General features: G+C 39.4%; 1 protein-coding gene across 2 annotated transcripts; it reads left to right on the top strand.

The window, feature by feature from the left end:
• Positions 1–826: 826 nt before the first annotated feature.
• Positions 827–16,455, top strand: LOC111874082 (homeobox protein 2). 2 transcript variants are annotated; one of them, XM_023869289.2, is made up of 6 exons: positions 827–1,016; positions 10,006–10,080; positions 10,166–10,335; positions 10,860–10,995; positions 12,380–12,587; positions 13,680–16,455. In XM_023869289.2, the coding sequence occupies exons 2-6, from the start codon at positions 10,035–10,037 to the stop codon at positions 15,556–15,558; spliced, it is 2,439 nt and encodes an 812-aa protein (XP_023725057.1). In that variant the 5' UTR covers positions 827–1,016; positions 10,006–10,034; the 3' UTR covers positions 15,559–16,455. The 2 variants fall into 2 exon arrangements, with proteins under 2 accessions (XP_023725057.1, XP_033611212.1); XM_033755321.1 differs by lacking the exon at positions 827–1,016 and adding an exon at positions 4,958–5,082.
• The last annotated feature ends 1,436 nt before the right edge of the window (positions 16,456–17,891 follow it).

The following is a 17,891-nucleotide window of genomic DNA, read 5'->3' as shown; positions in this document are numbered from 1 at the left end:
CTCCTCTTCAATGAGAAGAGGAGTCTGACTAGTACTGGTCAGACCCTCTCCAATGAGTGGACTCGGCTGGCTCTCACTTTCTTTCAGTCACTCATTCGGCTCATTCCTCACTAACTGTCCTGCTTGCAACATCTCGGCACGGATCGCACGAAAAAAAAAAACGTTTTTTCTGTTGCTGTTTATGGGCCTCTTCCTAGTAACGGCCGTTGCCTAACAACTGGTCTACATGTCATATTACATTAAGTCGGAGTAACTCAGTGGGTATGGAAACTATACTGCAGCTGCACAACCGAGTCGGGTTAGGATACGTGGCAGCAGAAATAAATGTTCTCCTGTTCATAGCGCCCACACTGGTTCTGGGCCTATGCAGTTGTTACTGGAGCTCTTTCCAAGAGGATGGAACTGGTAACCTCCACGCAGTGGAACTATATCTCGCTACATCATGGCGCATAAGGACAACATTACACACAGATACATACAATTTTAAGCATGAGGAAGGAAACTCAAGACATTCTTGGACGATAAAATGTAATTGATATCAGGCCCCACGTGTACGTGTTGGCTAAGACTTTATAAGCAGTGCCTTGTCGCTTAAATGCCGTAGCAGTCTCTGAAGTTTTATTCCGCTATAAAACGAATTGTCATGGACAGTCTTGTTTCTAGCATAAGAATAACGTAATGCTCGTATATCCGCTGGCCTACAAAACCGTCACGTAACTGAGTCGTTGAAGAAGAGGCTGCGAGGGAACGTCAAAGGGCATCAAGTTTTCCTTCCGTCTTCTGTAGAGAGGGGTTACCTGTAGCGAGCAACAGAGAGAACTTGACATAAGAACAATAGTGGGGATGGGATGGAAAGAAATGCATCCTTTCACTCTCCTTTGGGAGGGGTTTCTCATACATCGGAAGAGATGAGGCAACAGACTCCTTCAGTCTCCCATCGCCAGTCAGTGTTCAGGAGTCTGGCTACGGCTGCAGCTTCTGCAGAGTGACCTGTAGTGAGTGAGATCTGTTTGTTGGTGAGTGCGCCCTGGTTTGGTGAGCTTGAACCAAAAACTGTTGTGTCTTTAGCTGATCACAGTGGCGGCGCCGTCGTGGGTTCGAATCCCACTCAAGGCATGGATGTCTGGGCTCGTTTATTCTGTTTTTGTGTTGTTCTGTGTGTAGGTAGCGGCCTTGCGATGGGCTGATCCCCGTCCAAGAGTCCTATCAACTGTGTATAGGATTAAGAAACTTAAAAAAAAAGCCAAGGCTCAACAAAGGGCTGTAGAGCCATATACTGATAAACTTACGTCTTTACTTAATTAATAAGATTATAATTGTAATTTTAGTGTGAAAATGAACATATCTGATCACATGCTTCATAGCTTGTAGGAGTTAACGTTTTAGGTTCACTTGACCAATCAGAAACTCATACTTACACATTCTGCTTGGAGGCATAAGCGGTTCGAATCTTAACGTCCTATAACCGCGAAATCTGACAGTTTCAAAGCCCACAAATAAAAGTGATGGGGGGTACGCGGTAGCGTGGTTGGTTGAAGCATTACGCTACAAGCCGGAAGGTCGCGGGTTCAAATCCCGATAAGGTGGATTTCTTCAATTTACCTAAGTCTTCCAGCCTCAAGATGGCCTTGGGTTCGACTCAGCCTCCAACAGAAAAGAGTACCAGGAATAATCTTAGGGGTAAAGAACGTCCAGCATTTATGGCTGACAACCTTACTGCCAACTGTGGGCCGAATGTCTAAAGAAAATATGGGAGCTTCGACGTCTCACAGCCTTATGGGCCTCCACGGCCTGTTACAGGGATAGCTTTACTTTCTTTTACCTTTTACAAATAAAAGTGATGACTATTTTTGAGCAGACAGTGACTCATAATTTATTTTAGCACTTTAAAGCACAGTGGTTACGTTATTTACCACCTTCTTTAATATTGAAACTTCAGAGGTTTGTCCACTGAATGTGTTTCGTATGACCTTCGAAATAAATCCCCAGTTATTTTCACAAACATCATTAATCAATGGATCCTTATAAAGAAAACGCACCGATAGGGTTGGCGAGGAGGTAAAGTTCAAGATCCGTATTCGGAAGGTGCTCAATTCGAATCCCCGGTTCTTCTTACTCAGAATTTATATGGTTTTCCCCAGTCCATCCAAGCAAATACCGAGATCGTTCCTCGATTATGCCACGACCGTCTTCACTCGAACTATTTCCAGTTCACCAATTATATGTAATAGCATTCTTCAGTACACTTATTATAACTACTTGTCGCGTTGTAAAATAGTCCTCAACAGATATAATGGAGATACATTTTATTTACTGTGAGCTGGATACCAAATTCTTAAATATTTGAAAACAAAAATTCAAGAGCCAGGATAGCTCAGTCAGTATACAGGTGGGCTGTGGACTGGACGGACGGGGTTCGATTACTGGCAGGGCAAAGAAATTTTTCTCTATTCCACAGCGTCCAAAACAAGCTCTCGGGTTCACCGTGGCTCCTTCCCTGGGAGTGAAGTGGCCGGGACGTGAAGCTGATCACTTATCTCTATCTACTGCCGAGTTCAAAAATCGTCTTCATGGCGTCGTGCACAATTAATTAAGCGGGGAGACGACTTTTCGTTTTGTACCTTTTCTTAGAAGAAATTCGTAATCAATGACTGATTATAAAGTAAAAATGCGTAAGAGGTTCGAGAGCAAGATGATTATTGAAGAATGCTGTCTTCTTGGATGTTGCGCCGTGTAGATCTTGTTTGAATTGAAGTTTCGGAGGAACGTATCGGCTCCATCTTCAGGACAGAAGAATCTGCGAGCGAGGCACTAGCGTGAGCAGTCTTCTAGACATGTGCTCATGCTCGTTCCTCGCTCGCGGATCTTTTTACAATGAAGATGGAGGTTATACGTTCCTCCGAAACGTCGGCTCATACAAGATCTACACGGCGCCACATCTCAGAAGACTGCATTCTTCATAGTCACAGCCGTGAAAACGTCAAATCTTACAAGATGATCACTGCTATAGTTCTTTGATACTGCCTCGTTCCAGTAGTGAAATTACGAGAGAAGCACAAAGATTTTATTAAATGAATATAAGAAATAAACGCAGAGTAGGAAGCTTTACACTGAGGTTTCTTTCCTGAGACTTCTCTACAAAGAACAGAAAGTGACATTAGTTTACATTCTTCTGCGATGGGACACTCCTACATTCAGACGTGGCGCCACGTCCCTAAGTTCCACAACTCGATATAAACTGCAACGAAAAAATTCTGGGGCGAACTCATCTGTTTTTCTTTGACACCACACGGACCATATAGAAAACGATGCGTCCAACATTTCTCTAATTGTTGCGTGTGTATTCGTTGCCATTGTAACTCGTTTTCTTTACCGATCGGTTGCCTAACAACAAACGGGAGATACACATACAGACTGAGTTGAGGGATTTTTATGAAGCACGCCGTTGAGATGGGCTCAGGTGTCATGACACACTTACCAAGTTTCATAAAGACTGGTTCAGGGATTCAAAAGTTAATACAGGGGGATACACAGACAGCATGTTGATCTCATGAGCCTATTTTAATTTTTCCCCTTCAAAATGAAAAACTCAAACTAAAACAATTATGTCATTCATATCAGAAAAATTGTGGGAATTAACAAGTGCCTGGACTAGATTAGATTACTAGATCTGGTGACACAGAACAAATATATGTGGAGGACTCATTTACCCTTGGTTGAGGCATCCTATTCGAAATGTGTGTCGTTCATTCGAAATGAAAATAGAATTCCTGGCCGTTCGCACTTTCACAAATGTCTTCAACAATTTACAATTTCCGAGTTACACGTGTTTCATTTTTACATCATTCGACATGCATTGGTGCCACCTTCAGATGCCATACATTAATTAGATGTCAAACAATTTATTACCTGTTGTCTCGTAGTGGCTATTCCCCACTCTCCACGAGTTTATATTTTCTGTTTCCTCAAGATGACCGTATCTAATATTCAAGGGCGTAATTACCGAGTCATGGGCATGTGGAATTTAGTCGCCGTGCAAACCTAATCTTCTTAATAACTACATGAGGAAGACTTACATCAACATTTGAATTTCTTAGTGCCAGCCACGGCAGCCAAGCTATGGCATATACTGGTTTCGCTCGATCGGAAACCGGGATCGTGGGTTCGAATCCCATAAAAAGCATAGATGTTTGGTATGCGAATGTGTTTATTCTGTGTTTGTGTTGTCCAGTGTTTAGGTAGAGGCCTTGCGACGGGCTGATCTCACGTCCAAAGTGTCCTACCGTCTGTAAGATGATCAAAATAATAAAAAAAACAACCTCGATACCTTAAGGTATCAGAGAAACGGATTAAGTATGAGTTTTTTTTAGTTGAAGTGGTCGCTTCACGATCAAAATGTGGTCAAATATAGTGCGCTGCTTATTAATTTATTTTGAATGTATATATATGACCTAGGCAGTGCCCATCCGGCCCTCTGTAGCACATCGTAGCTTCTTGGGCTTCTACCGTTCCACTGAACTATCTTAATTGGCTGATTCTCGTTGAATTTTGTTGTCACGTTGCACGTGAACCTCGACGGCTTCCCACAGGTGTCTGGGCATTCTTTAGCGTCCGCGGAGTTTATGACTAAGTTGGTGATCGTTACCGGTGCGTTCCTGCCTTCGTCCTGCTTCTGAATGGGCTCCAACTCGTCTGTAGATTGCTCTAACACTGTCTGGCCTCTTGAACTGTTCCTTTTCTGTACACTGCTTGGGCTTGGCTCTGATATTTCAGTCTTGCTGTTATGCTTATTCGTCTACTTTGAATTGACTGAGCCAGTAGCATGTCCACTTGAATTCTTAGCAAGAGTAAATATATCGTCGGAACTTTCCTTCTGTGCTATAGCGCCTGTCTTCTTATGCAATCCCGCATCTTATTCCCCGTTGTGCGTCGTGGCTGTAAGAAAGCGGTTATGCAAGAAGAGTGAGAACTCAGAACTCTACCAGTTGTCATTTCTAAAGAAGCCTTCTATGCACGTTAACGGTAACGGTAATTAATTAAGCACCAACGCCATGAAGACGTGTGTGAGAGTAGAAATAAAAGGTAAGAAGTTAAAGCTATCCCTGTAACAGGCCGTGAAGGCCCATAGGGTTGTGAGACGTCGAGGCTCCCACATTTTCTTCAGACAGTCGGCTAACAGATGCCGGTAAGGTTGTCAGCCCCCCCCCCCCGCCCCAGGAAGATTCCTGGTACTCATTTCTGTTAAGAGGTTCAGTCGACCCAAAGGCCTAGTGCGGGTGGAAGAATTAGGTCAATTGAAAAAATCTACCTCACCGGGACTCGGACCCGCGCCCTTCCGGCTTGTAGCATAGTGCTTCAACCACCTACGCTACCGCGTGCTGATGGCCATACCATGTTGACAACACCGGTACTCTCTGAGAGCAGAGCTATATCTCCATAATTCTTGACCACGGCACTAGATGGAAGTGAGTGGTCAGCTTCACGCATCGGCCGCTTTAACTTGTGGGAACTAGTCCTCGGTACTCATTGGATAACAGGCTGGGTGAAGACCAGAGCCGGTCTGGACGCTGTGGGGTAGAGACAAATCGGTTTCCTGTTCCGGGAATCGAACCCCATCTTTCCAGCCCGTAATCTGTCGCTATACCGACTGAGCTATCCTGGCTTCCATGTATGATTTAAATATTATTGTAGAAGTTATGTTGTACAAAACCTTGTGCAGCCAAAATTCCTTATCAAGCACTCTTCACTGAAAGTGGATCAAAAAGTCAGAAGTAAATTCCTGTGCGCATCAGAACAAAGCGCATTCTGCTTTCGGCATCTGTATACATAGACGCTTGCGTTAACGCCTAAGTTTAAGTAGCCATCAAAGTGCGTTGTATGTGTATTGTATTTATTTCTGGGAAAGACAGCGTTATGAGGGATCATGTTAGTACACCAGTTATATGAATGCGTCCCTAGAATCGTAATTTATTACAATTATGCGATAAATAAAATACATAATTAAATTTATTATTTTATTTGAAATTTCTTTGGCTATGGACTTGTTTCATATCAAGGTGGTATTTATTGTGTGATAGGCACTCAAATGAAAGAATGTTCAGTGTCTTCGACATTTCTTGACATGTCATATAAATTGTTAATGTCTTTGAGACCTGTCCCAGATAAACTTTTATTTATCGTGACATAAGGCTGCATACAACACCATAAACGTTTATACTCACTGCGTTCAAAATTGTTTTTTTCATTAGGACAGACCATTTTCTATTTGGGGGTGAGGGATCATCAAAAAATGCAGTGAAGTGAAGTGAAGTGAAGTGAAGTGAAGTGAAATGAAGTGAAGTGAAGTGAAGTGAATTTGAGGTGAAGGGTAAATGAGATCATTGAAGTGGAATGAAGGGACGGTCATGGTGAAATGTGAGAGCATCACTTCATGATACTATTTATTTCATTTTTGTTACTCTTTAGTGTATAGTACGATTATTTTTATTAATATTAATTTATATAATTGTAGTTGTAATTGTATTTGCATTTTATTCGTTGTGTGTAGTGTACCTCATTGTTTGTTTAGCTTTGTGTGCTGTGTTTTGTTTGAGTGTGGTGTGTTTTTTGTGTGATGTGTGTTATTCATGTGTTGTCTTATTGTAGTACCACTGCCACCGGGCAAAAACCCATTTGCAGTTAAAATAATAATGATAATAATAATAATAATAATAATAATAATAATAATTAAGTTCAAATATGATCACCATTATATTCTGGGATCTGAGGCTGTTTTGTCCGATAGAAGTTCATCCACTTTCTGAGTAATAGACTACCTCCATTTTCAGTGTTGAATAGTGCGCCTAGCAATTAACCAGCAAGAAGCAGGCAACAAGCATAACTTTACTGATGATGGCGAGAGTATATTCCTCCGTAATGTCGGTGAATTTCTACCGGAACACATAGCAGCACATTCCTGAAGGTACACGCGGTAGCGTAGTTGGTTGAGGCACTATGCTACAAGCCGGAAGGTCGCGGGTTCAAGTCCCGATGAGGTCATTGGATTTCTTTCAATTGACCTAATCCTTCCAGCCGCACTATGGCCCTGGGATCCACTCAGCATCTAATAGAAATGAGTACCAGGAATTAATTAAATAATTTTCCTGGGGAGTAAAGCGCGGCCGGCGCGTAAGGCTGACAACCTTACCGCCATCTTTGAGCTGATTGTCTAGATAATGTGGGACTCTCAACGTCTCACACCCCTATGGGCCTTCACGGCCTGTTACAGGGATAGCTTTACTTACTTTACTTTTTTTACCGTTTCCGGAACCTCAAATCCAAAATGACTTCACAATGGTTTCTATGCGGAGCAGATTCCAAAGAAATGAATATTCTAGATGACATCTTAGGGACTGCCGAAACCACTGAATATTCTGCCTTCAAGGTCTCTTCTTTTCATACGTCATATTCCCTTCTGCGAGTGGTGTTGCACGTTGCATACCACCTTGATACCAGCTTTCAGCGTGAAGAAAGAACTTCGTATCACCTAATCACTTCATACTATCACCGACTTAACTGAAGTCAAATTATCCGATATTAAACTGCGTCAGGCTTCAAGGCCGATCACAGTGCCCGCGCGGCCTAAGGCGTGAACGGTCTTCGACCTCTCGAACACTGGGATCGTGGGTTCAAATCCCAATTTCATCTTAACTAATTTTAATTGATTTTCAAGAAACTTCAATTTATTTAATTTAATTTTATACCAATACGGCTCAAATCCGAAGAGTAAACAAACCAGAGATTCACTACTAAAACAATCATATATAGTTAAATATAAAGACAAATTACGGATCCATACTGAACAAAAATTCGGCATCTAAGTACGCAGAGATATACCTGATGATGACCCAATAGGGATCGAAACATGTGATCAACATTATTTATTTCTTTCACCTGAATTGTTGTGCTGACAGACAGAAATACGAGTGTACTCTTGTGGACGACACATAAAAGGACGCAACGCGTAAAGATCGTCAAATTGCGATTTCTGAATTAGTTTCCAAGTTACAGCTACAGCTATAACCAGTTCTGGGTGAACAAAGTGGCAATGGAGCATTTCGTCCTCATAGTCTTTACCCTACCAATTCTCATTCCACCAAAGGATCTATTTCTCTTTCATCTGTCAATCCAGCATTTTTAATGTTCCACATACACTCTATCAGTACTTGGATCTATACAGTGCATACAAAAGCTCTGAGTTTGCTTGAATGCCCTACAATCACAACACAAATCTGTAGTAGTAGCACTTACAGGAAGGACATTAATCTGGCAGTGAGAGACAGCTACGCTTCAGTCGGCATTGCAGTCCCGATTTTTGCCGTAAAAAAAATTTAGCACTTCAGCGAGGGGTACCTATTGTTCAGTCGGCATTGCAAGTCTCACCCTTTGCCAAAAACAAGTTTGCATTTGAGAGCGTGTAGGCATATATATTCAGTAAAATCGTTACCTGACGTGTGTAACAGTGGATGGATGGTTTACTGCGGAAACTGTGGCTAGGAGTCGAACGCTCCGCCCCATTGTTGCATTTGAGACAAATCGTAATAAGGTTCGGCTGTGTCGCCAGTTCGAAGAAACACAGAGGTTATGTATTCTGACGAAGTTTTTCCCCTTATAAGCAAAGTTTGTCGAAAATGTTTCCTCTAGAGAGCAGTATCATACTGTTATTTCATCAACCTTCGTATTTTAATATAGACCTGTCATTATAAAATTTTCCAAGCTACTGAGATTATGTATTTCTTATACACTCTGCTGTAAATATTCTCCGTCGAAATTTGAACCTGTTTCATAAAGTCGTTTTATAATTCATGACGTTCCACATTGCTTAATTTTCTCTATTCTCTGCTTATTCATCCTAGACCAGAATATAAAAATTAGACTATACAAAACTATAATTTTGCCCGTGGTTCTGTATGGGCATGAAAATTGGTCTCTTACTTTATGGGAGGAACATAGATTGAGGGTGTTTGAGAACAGGGTGTTGAGGAGAATATTTGGACCGAAGAGAGATGAAGTGACAGGAGGCTGGAGAAAACTGCATAATGAGGAGCTTCATACATAACTTGTACTCTTCTCCAACTATAATTAGAATGATCAAGTCAAGGAAGATGAGTTGGGTAGGGCATGTAGAACGAATGGGGAAGAAAAGAAATGCATATAGAATATTGGTTGGAAAGCCAGAATGAAAGAGCCCACTGGGAAGACCAAGGCATAGGTGGATGGAGATAGGATTGATAGGATGGGATGGTATGGATTGGATTGATCTGGATCAGGATAGGGACCAGTGGAGGGCTCTTGTGAACATGGTAATGAACCTTCAGGTTCCATAAAATGCTGGGAAATTCTTGAGTAGCTACAGATTTGGCTTCTCCTCAAGATGGGCTTAGCTCCGTAAGTAAGTAAGTAAGTAAGACCAGAATATTTATTTTCCGATATATCTGTTTTTATGCTAAATTTTCTGTCTAAATAATTGAATCTCACAGCAGTAAAAAAGACAGAGAAAGTAATATTTGAAGTTCTCACAACGGTGGTCATGAATATAAAGCCGTGCAGTCCGGTAAAATTTGACCAACATTTCAGAGGAGCATATCGCCTCCATCTTAATGGTTAATAATCCCCTGATGGCTGCTTCATGCTGATTTCTTGTTTGGCTTCTTCTTCAACCCCAAAGATGGCGGCGGGATGTTCCTCCAAAATGTCAGTTGGTTTCCACCGGACTACATGGCGTTATAGCCCAGAAGACAAAATTCTTCAACAGGGAAAGAATTTATGTAGGTACACAATTATAACAGTTCTTTAAATCTTTAGTCTTAATAATCTTCTTTAATTCTGATGAAACTGAATATTTTAAAATATTTTGTGCATTGACATAAATCAGATGCAAAGGCTCCAATATTTCTCTGTATTCAAAACAACAAAATTAATATAAATATTAAAACTTTTGTATAATTTGTTTTTTTTTTATTACAGGTAGAAAAAGAATATTAAATAACAACAGGATGGGGAGGTCAACCACCATCATGAAGTCCCTTGTTTTTATTTTAGGTAAGATGTTGTTGGCCCCACAAACCAACTAAATTTTCATGTAGGCCCCATATTCATTGTTGCTTGAAATAAGAACTACTTGCAGGATTTCTTGTGGTTTGCGTGGTCGCACAGAAACGTCCTCCGAACTACAGTCTGGATGACATGCCAGAGACAAACTTCAATTGCCAGGACAAGATTCTTGGGGGCTACTATGCAGACCACGAGACAGACTGCCAGATGTTCCATGTCTGCGTGAAGGTGCCAGGTCTGGGGGTAAGGATTGACACTTCCTATTAAGTGAATAAGAAAGAAAGGAATTTCTAAGTTGATAAATTTCAATAAAACCCTCTTATTGGCATATTTATTAGTCAGGTATAACATAAACATGGAATCTCTGTTTACAATAAAATCAGAAAAAGAATTCTGGCCATGACAAATAGAGCTGTAGTTTGGTATAACTAACAGAACACTATATTTGTCTATAATTCGAGGAAGGAGAATTATTTTTGCCACGCAGCCATACACAAAATATGCTTAAGATCTAAAGGGTTGTGATGATTGTGTATTAATAAAATTACATGTTGACCTTTTGGACATTATCAACCGTCCTGTTTTTAAATAAAAATACAGGACGATGAATAATGTCCAGAAAGTCAATAATTGTAAAAATATACTAATTATCAAGACTAAATCTGAATGTCTCAACAGTCTGTCAGATACTTATAGTGCTAATGTCAGCAAAATATGTATATATAGGCTAATACATATTTGATATAAAAGTTACATTATTGTTACAGGTGCAAGATTACCGGTTCCTGTGTCCAAACGACACATCTTTTGACCAAGAGAACCAGATCTGTGCTAACTGGTTCGACATTGACTGTGAAGCAGCAGCACTGTATTACAGTGATAACTTTGACCTGTACCGCATTGGTAAGCAGCATATATACAGCATGTTTTCTCCTAGTTTCCAAGCATAATTATGCTATACTACACAAAACAAGGTCCCAATTGGTAATGTTAATTGCACTATGCTACATTAATTCAAACAGATGACTATAGAACAGTAGGTTCCCGCTGAGCTCGATTACTCAATAAGCAGAAGGTTAGCTTCCAGACATGAAATTCAGTTCCTTTGTGGCAGAAGGTTGACTTCTAGCTGAGAAATCCAGTTATTCAGTAAGCATAACTATAGCAAATTAGGTTCCAGCCAGGATATCATGTTACCCATTAGTCTTTTTTTAAATATAAGGACCAATGTAAATAGACAAAAACAGTTTCCTTATATCAGAAGTGCATACCTGTATTAATGATATGATAAAACATAAAGCTATCAGTGTAACAGGTCATGGAGGCCTGTAGGGTTCTGAGACGTTGAGGCTCCCACATTTTCTGGACAATCAGCTCACAGATGGTGGTGAGGTTGTCAGCCTTATGTGCTGGCTGCCCCTTAACCCAAAGGAAAATTTCTGTTAAGATGCTGGGTTGACCCCAGGTCACAGTGGAGCTTGAAGGGTTAGGTCAATTAAAAGAATCAAATGACATCAGGAATCGAACCTGCAACCTTCCAGCTTGTAGCATAGTGCCTCAACCAACTACGCTACAGCCTTGCTCCATACTGATGATATTTAATCTCTGTCTCTCTCAGAAGATTAGGAGATTTTGTGTTAGGCACAAGAAACAAAATTAGAAGTGCATTAGATTATATAGGTTTCTTATAATGTATAATGTATTAATATCCCTGTCATTCATAGTTGTGTTGTGCATACCTGATCATTACAAGTTACAATTATTTTAATAATATATCATTTTTCCAAATTTCATGAGACAAAAGTTAAAGTATTACTACTAATTTGTAAATATTAATAGTAATGGTAGTCATAGTAGTAGTAGTAGTGGTGGTGGTAATATCATAATTATAATAACAGTAATAATTGTTACTGCTTCTTAAAGTTTGTCCATTTATTATTATTTTTATTATACAGTAATTATTATTACTGTAGTCACTGTTGTTGGTGGTGGTCATAACATTATAGATTGTAAAGATAGTATATATCAGTTCAGTATCATATTTTATGTTGCAGATACTTGTTAATTTTTCTTCTGAAGTTGAAATGCAACTGTCACTATTAGTTTAAATTTGTTCTAGCTTCAGTGATGGGAATATCTTATGGCCTCTCTGTTTTACCACGTTCACAGAGATAGAGTGTCCTGAAATAGTTATCAAATTTGGAGCAAAAATGGAGATACAGATACAATGGTTAATATCAAAGCCTTAAGAACAAAATATTAATTTGTGTTTGCGTTATCCTTGAAGGCTATAATCCCAGCAGTCCAAGTTTGGGTACCAGTAATGCCACTCCAATTCCTTTGGGACCTTCAAGCATAAGGCCCCCTGTCAAGGCTCCTGCAGCGTCCAAACCCCGTCCCCGCTACAAGAACCGTCCATCAGACGAAGAAGAGGACTACTTCCTACAGAGGAGTGAGACCGGTGACAGTCGACTACAGCAAAAAGACTTACTGAGGTACTGATGTCTGATGAAGAAATAGGTTTAGCTAAGTGAAAGGTTCAGCACAATATGCAAATTTATGGAGCACTGAGGATCCTGCACATCATGGAATGGTCATCTTCACAGTCTTTACCCTTGGAAGAAATTATCTGTCCATTGTGTATGCGAGATTATGTATCACGGCGCAATTCTCATAATGGGGATGTAAATTAAGATCAAAATCTTGTCAGTGATTTTTTATTACATAACAAAATAATATACTTTCAAAATCCCTTTATTCGATATTTGACACGTTTCAATTTTTTCGTTGTTTTATCATGTGCATGTTTCTGAATGCTTCCATTCCATTGTGGTTACTGCTTTCATAAACTTGGTCTGTCTTTTATTTAGAAATTATAGAAATAAAAAGGTTATAATATTAATTTGGAGTAGGGACTTAAGTTGCTGTTAGTACATTTTATTTGTGTTTGCAAGAGCAATATTCTGTGAAGGAGGGTCAGTGAATAGGTCACAAATGGATATAAAAAGTAAAACAAGTGATATTTGAACATTTCTTGATATATCCTTCATCAACATTGATAAACTCGTCCCATTACACTACCAGTTCATCGAAACCCCTTGCATAGAAGTCTTTTGACTGTTGTCTGAGCAACTTCCGCACCTGTGTTTCAACCTCTCAAATGTTTGCCACAAAGGTGGAACCGCTTTTCATGTCAAACACTTCCCACCGCAAACAGGAAGCATTTCTTTAAGAATATCCTTTGCATTGAGTCCTTTTGTCCACAAAATTCGTGAAAGAGAACGCCATTCTTCGGTAATATACTCCTCAAACACAGTCGCCAATTTCATTACTGAAACCAGCCTATGAGCATGCGCATCTCGTCTACTACCGAGACTCTCATGAAGCTGGACTGTGCTGCTACCTAGCAATGAACGTGAAAACCTATTATTTCCATTACAATTGTTTTATTTCCATTTTTGACCTATATACTGACTCTCCCTCATATATAAAGAAGGCTACAAAAGAAGATACTCATAAAATGACCTCTTAATTTAAAAAATCATTTATGATTTTGTAACCAAATATAATTGTCTCTATTTAAACAGAGGGAGCAGTAGTAGCAATTTCTTCAACCCCAGCAAGGGCAAAGAGGATGAAGACGAAGATGAGACTTACAGGGATCACAAGGAGAATAATTCGTTCAATGGAAACACCTACAGACGTCCATCTAATGGGAACAAGAAGAAAGTAGCTGTAAGGAAGCTTGTCAAGCGTCCAAACAACAACGGCTTTGCACAAGACGGAGATAATTACCCAACCCCAAGACCTACAACAGTTTCATCTTCAACTTTTAGCCAAAACAATCGTGGTTCAAACAATTATGATAATTACAACTACAACAATAACCAGCGTAACAGTTTTGGAAATCAGCAGCAACAAAATTACAACACAGGCAACTACCAGAGTCCAGGTCCATTCACTACGAGTAATTACAAAGCTCCAACAACGGAAAGAAGTACCAGTGCTGTGAACAATGACAGAACTCCAAGGACAGGAAACAGTTACTATCAACCACGTTATAACACAATTCAGCGAAATAATGCCCAGAGTAGTACAACCTCACAACCATTAGCTACAAACAGCGCAGCTACCAATAATTACAACTACCAGCAACAATCAGAAAGCAATGCTAATAACCAAGGAAATAACTACAATGCTGCCAACTACTATAGTACATTCTCTGCACAGAAATCAACAACACCGAAGCCCATACAATACTCAACAATTGAAACAACAGCAGAAAATTACTACAACAATTATCAGTCACAACCAAGAAGTACAAACACACAAAGATACAACACTAAAAGTAGTGGAGCCAATACTGATAATTACCCAACAACAGCCAACACTCCAGTAAACTTAAATAATAATTATAATTTTGCCAACTATAATACTAATGGCCAAAGGTCTCAGACAACAAATGATTATAAAAAGAGTACTGTTAATAATTATTATACTACAACTTCTTCACCTTCTACCTATGATTCATATAACAGTGACAACAATCACAAAAGATTTGGTAACAGCTACAACCAGAGAAGCACAGATTACTCAAACACAAAATCTACTGTAGGTTTCATATCTACAACATTGGCCCCAGCTTCAAGTGCACAGGCATATAACAATTATCAAAGTTCAAATGATGATGAATATAACAACTACAATTACCAGCGAACTAACCAGAACTATGGCCATAACAAAGCAAATGCAGATGAGTTCGATACGGCTGATGAAAAAACTGATGAATTTTTGAAAACAGCACCAAGCAATAACTACAGACCTAGCAGTTTCAATACATTCCAAAACAACTATAATACCAACAGCAAGAGCACAACATCTGTGACAAATAACTACAACTACACATCAGCCACTGCTTCAGACAACAGATCCTCACAGAATTACAACAGTAACTACTACAACATCAACACCACTCCAAAATCTACATCCTTTACCAGCTCAGACACATATTCTTCAGACAAACAGTCCTCAGCTGGTAGCAGCAAGTATTATTCACAAACTACAGTTGTTCCATCTGGGTCATTTAGGGCTGCAGAAACATATCCAACAACGAGACGGCCACAAACAACAGCGTCTCAAAACTATCCAAAACAGACAATCACACCATCTTCAGGCAGAGAGCCTGTAAGTACAACGAAATACCAGCAACAGAGAAACAACTATAATGTTTATTCTGTGAGTTCAACAACTGTGAGAACATCTGAATACGACAATGCTGCTGCCAATGATGACACGAAAAAAACTGTAACAACTGGATCTAAATCTGGATCCAAAACCTCAGATGTATCCTATGATTATGCATATTATGATGACGGTAACACGGAATATGAGGGACTGGACCCTGTAAGTGACCATCATTTCGGCAAAGGAGGGGAATCACTTAAAGTAGCAAGGTCAACCAAATAATGAAAATTAAGGCATTACATCATGGAATAAATACAACATAATATTCAGCAATGAGTGTAAGAAATTACCTGCATTGGTGCAAACCTAACATGATATAATTATACTACAACTAGCTTCAGCAGTCGATATGATATGGAAAGTTTTACACCATACTACTGAGAATATTTTGAAGTAACTGGAAATAGTTAACATTACACATTCCATATCTCCAGTTTTAAAAATTCAGTGTTGAAAAGTGCTCCAGTAACATTCTGGATGTTACTGAATACTACATACTTTCATCTTCATATGTGGGGTGGAAGGAGTAGAAAAATCTAAAATATTTCACTAATAGTGAAATTGAATGTACAAATAACATTTAAAACAGCCTTTCTGAAACTGAGGTATCAGTGCCCCCAGGGGTAACAGAGAATCTTTATAAAGGACATAATATTCAGTATACCCATTGAAAACTGGTCTCTGGGTTTTTATTTTAATTTCAGACTGATTTAGAATAAATTTGTACATATGACAGATATGGAACTGATCATTGTTCATTTATATTAAAAGAACATGAAAAATTAAACTGTGCAATTTCCAAGTCTTTTTTGCACGGGGACCAGACATTTGTATAACTTTCCGGGGTACCAACCACGAAGTTTGACGTTGATTAATGAGGAGAATTATACTTCTGATTCAATCTGAATGCAGTAGATGTACATATCCTGTGTCATCAAAATACGTTTCTTGTATAGGTGAGGAAAATATTCATTTGCAGCAGACAAGCATAAAGCTGACTGCTGCATCAGAGGACAATCTGTTATGATGGCAAATTTATTCTTGGTTTATATTTTTTCTTGTTCATGTGATAAAATTATCTTTTTAATAAGAATGCCAAACCCAAACATGTGTATCAAACATAAGAGCAATTAGTAAAGAACTGACGCTCTTATGTCAAGTATCCTAATGTGATAAGAATCAGAATTAATGACACAGTATTATCATTCTCAAGATCTACATATGTTGGCACCCATGTAAACATCCAGTGATATAGTACAAGAGTACATTGTTTTTATCATGTATTTTGTTTTGTAAAATGTTGAGACAATAAAGAATGTTATGCCATATTCTGGCATATCTATATCCCAAAATCTAAGGAACTTCAAAGATGCATTCATATGAGACCTCAGGCACAATACTCCAAATTTTGAAGTGAGGGGTGATATTTTACGATGTTCTCAGTAATGTTGAAAGTATATTACATGAGTGATCAAGGACCCATGATTTTGAAGGCAGTGTTTGTGATCTACATACTGAGGAAAATCATGTAAACCACGCATCTAAATAGGCGGTGTCCCAGCTGCGACTCAAACTGCACACCTCTTACATACCCATCTAAAACGTTGCCAGTTTGCCAACCTGTTGCTTACTTCACTTTTTTTTCTCTCTCTCTCTCTCTTTTAATTCGCTTAGCAGGGGGTGGAGTCCAGTTGGGTCCACTTGGCATGGCGGCCACTGATTGGCCTATTGTACCTGCCCTGGGTGATTATGATGATGGAGAATTTGGTGGAATGAAGATTGGCAGGGGAACCGAAGTACTCGGAGAAAACCCACCCCAGCACCACTTTGTCCACGACAAATCCCACTTGACCAGACGCAGGATTGAACCCGGGCCACCGCAGTGGGAAGCCAGCGATTAACCGCTTGAGCTATGACGCAGCCTACTTCACAATTAGTCCAGGATCATGTTAATTTTTAAATCAAATTGTCTGCATTAAAATTCATGGTTTCACGTCCTTTAAGGGGATACTAATGTCAGTGTGGTCACAATGGTCACGACCATGTCTTCTACTTCCAAAGCAAAGAGCACCAAAGCTTTTGGATCCTGAAGTGAAACACATGGGAAAAGTGATGTTGCTCCCTTTCTCAGCAATACTCCATTGATCCAAATATCCCATTATGTGCCATAATAAAGTAGTGATAAATGTTTTGCCTAACATGCATATATAATTTGGGAAATGAAACTGTGTGTCTGTCTTATATTCTGCTCAGCATAAATAATGCAGGACAGAATCGTAATACAAATATAATTAACAGATACTTCAGAAATATCATAAAGTTCAAGTTACACACCAGAATTACATTTGCAAGGAAATTAAGAGCATATCAAAACCAGGGAATGCCTCTCAGCATTGTATCCAGAACCTTTCTTTTCCCTTCCCATCTTCTCTCCACACATATGAAGATCTACACAGACCACATATAACTATAATTTTACCCGATACTACACTCAACTAAATAACTACCTACATACCTAACTAACTAGCTAAATCCATGCAGCTGAGCCCTACTTG

The sequence above is a fragment of the Cryptotermes secundus genome, unplaced genomic scaffold (genome assembly GCF_002891405.2).
Source record: "Cryptotermes secundus unplaced genomic scaffold, Csec_1.0 scaffold2039, whole genome shotgun sequence".
Taxonomy (NCBI): Eukaryota; Metazoa; Arthropoda; class Insecta; order Blattodea; family Kalotermitidae; genus Cryptotermes; species Cryptotermes secundus.
Note: the sequence above shows the minus strand (reverse complement) of the source record. Positions and strands in the feature narration are given on the sequence as shown.

Bases quoted from the DNA above. Each gene is read 5' to 3' on its own strand.
- LOC111874082 (XM_033755321.1), top strand. From the start codon at position 5,052: ATGAAGACGTGTGTGAGAGTAGAAATAAAAG. The intron at 5,083-10,005 runs GTAAGAAGTTAA...TTTTTATTACAG, and splicing joins TGTGAGAGTAGAAATAAAAG to GTAGAAAAAGAATATTAAAT. The intron at 10,336-10,859 runs GTAAGGATTGAC...TTATTGTTACAG, and splicing joins TGAAGGTGCCAGGTCTGGGG to GTGCAAGATTACCGGTTCCT.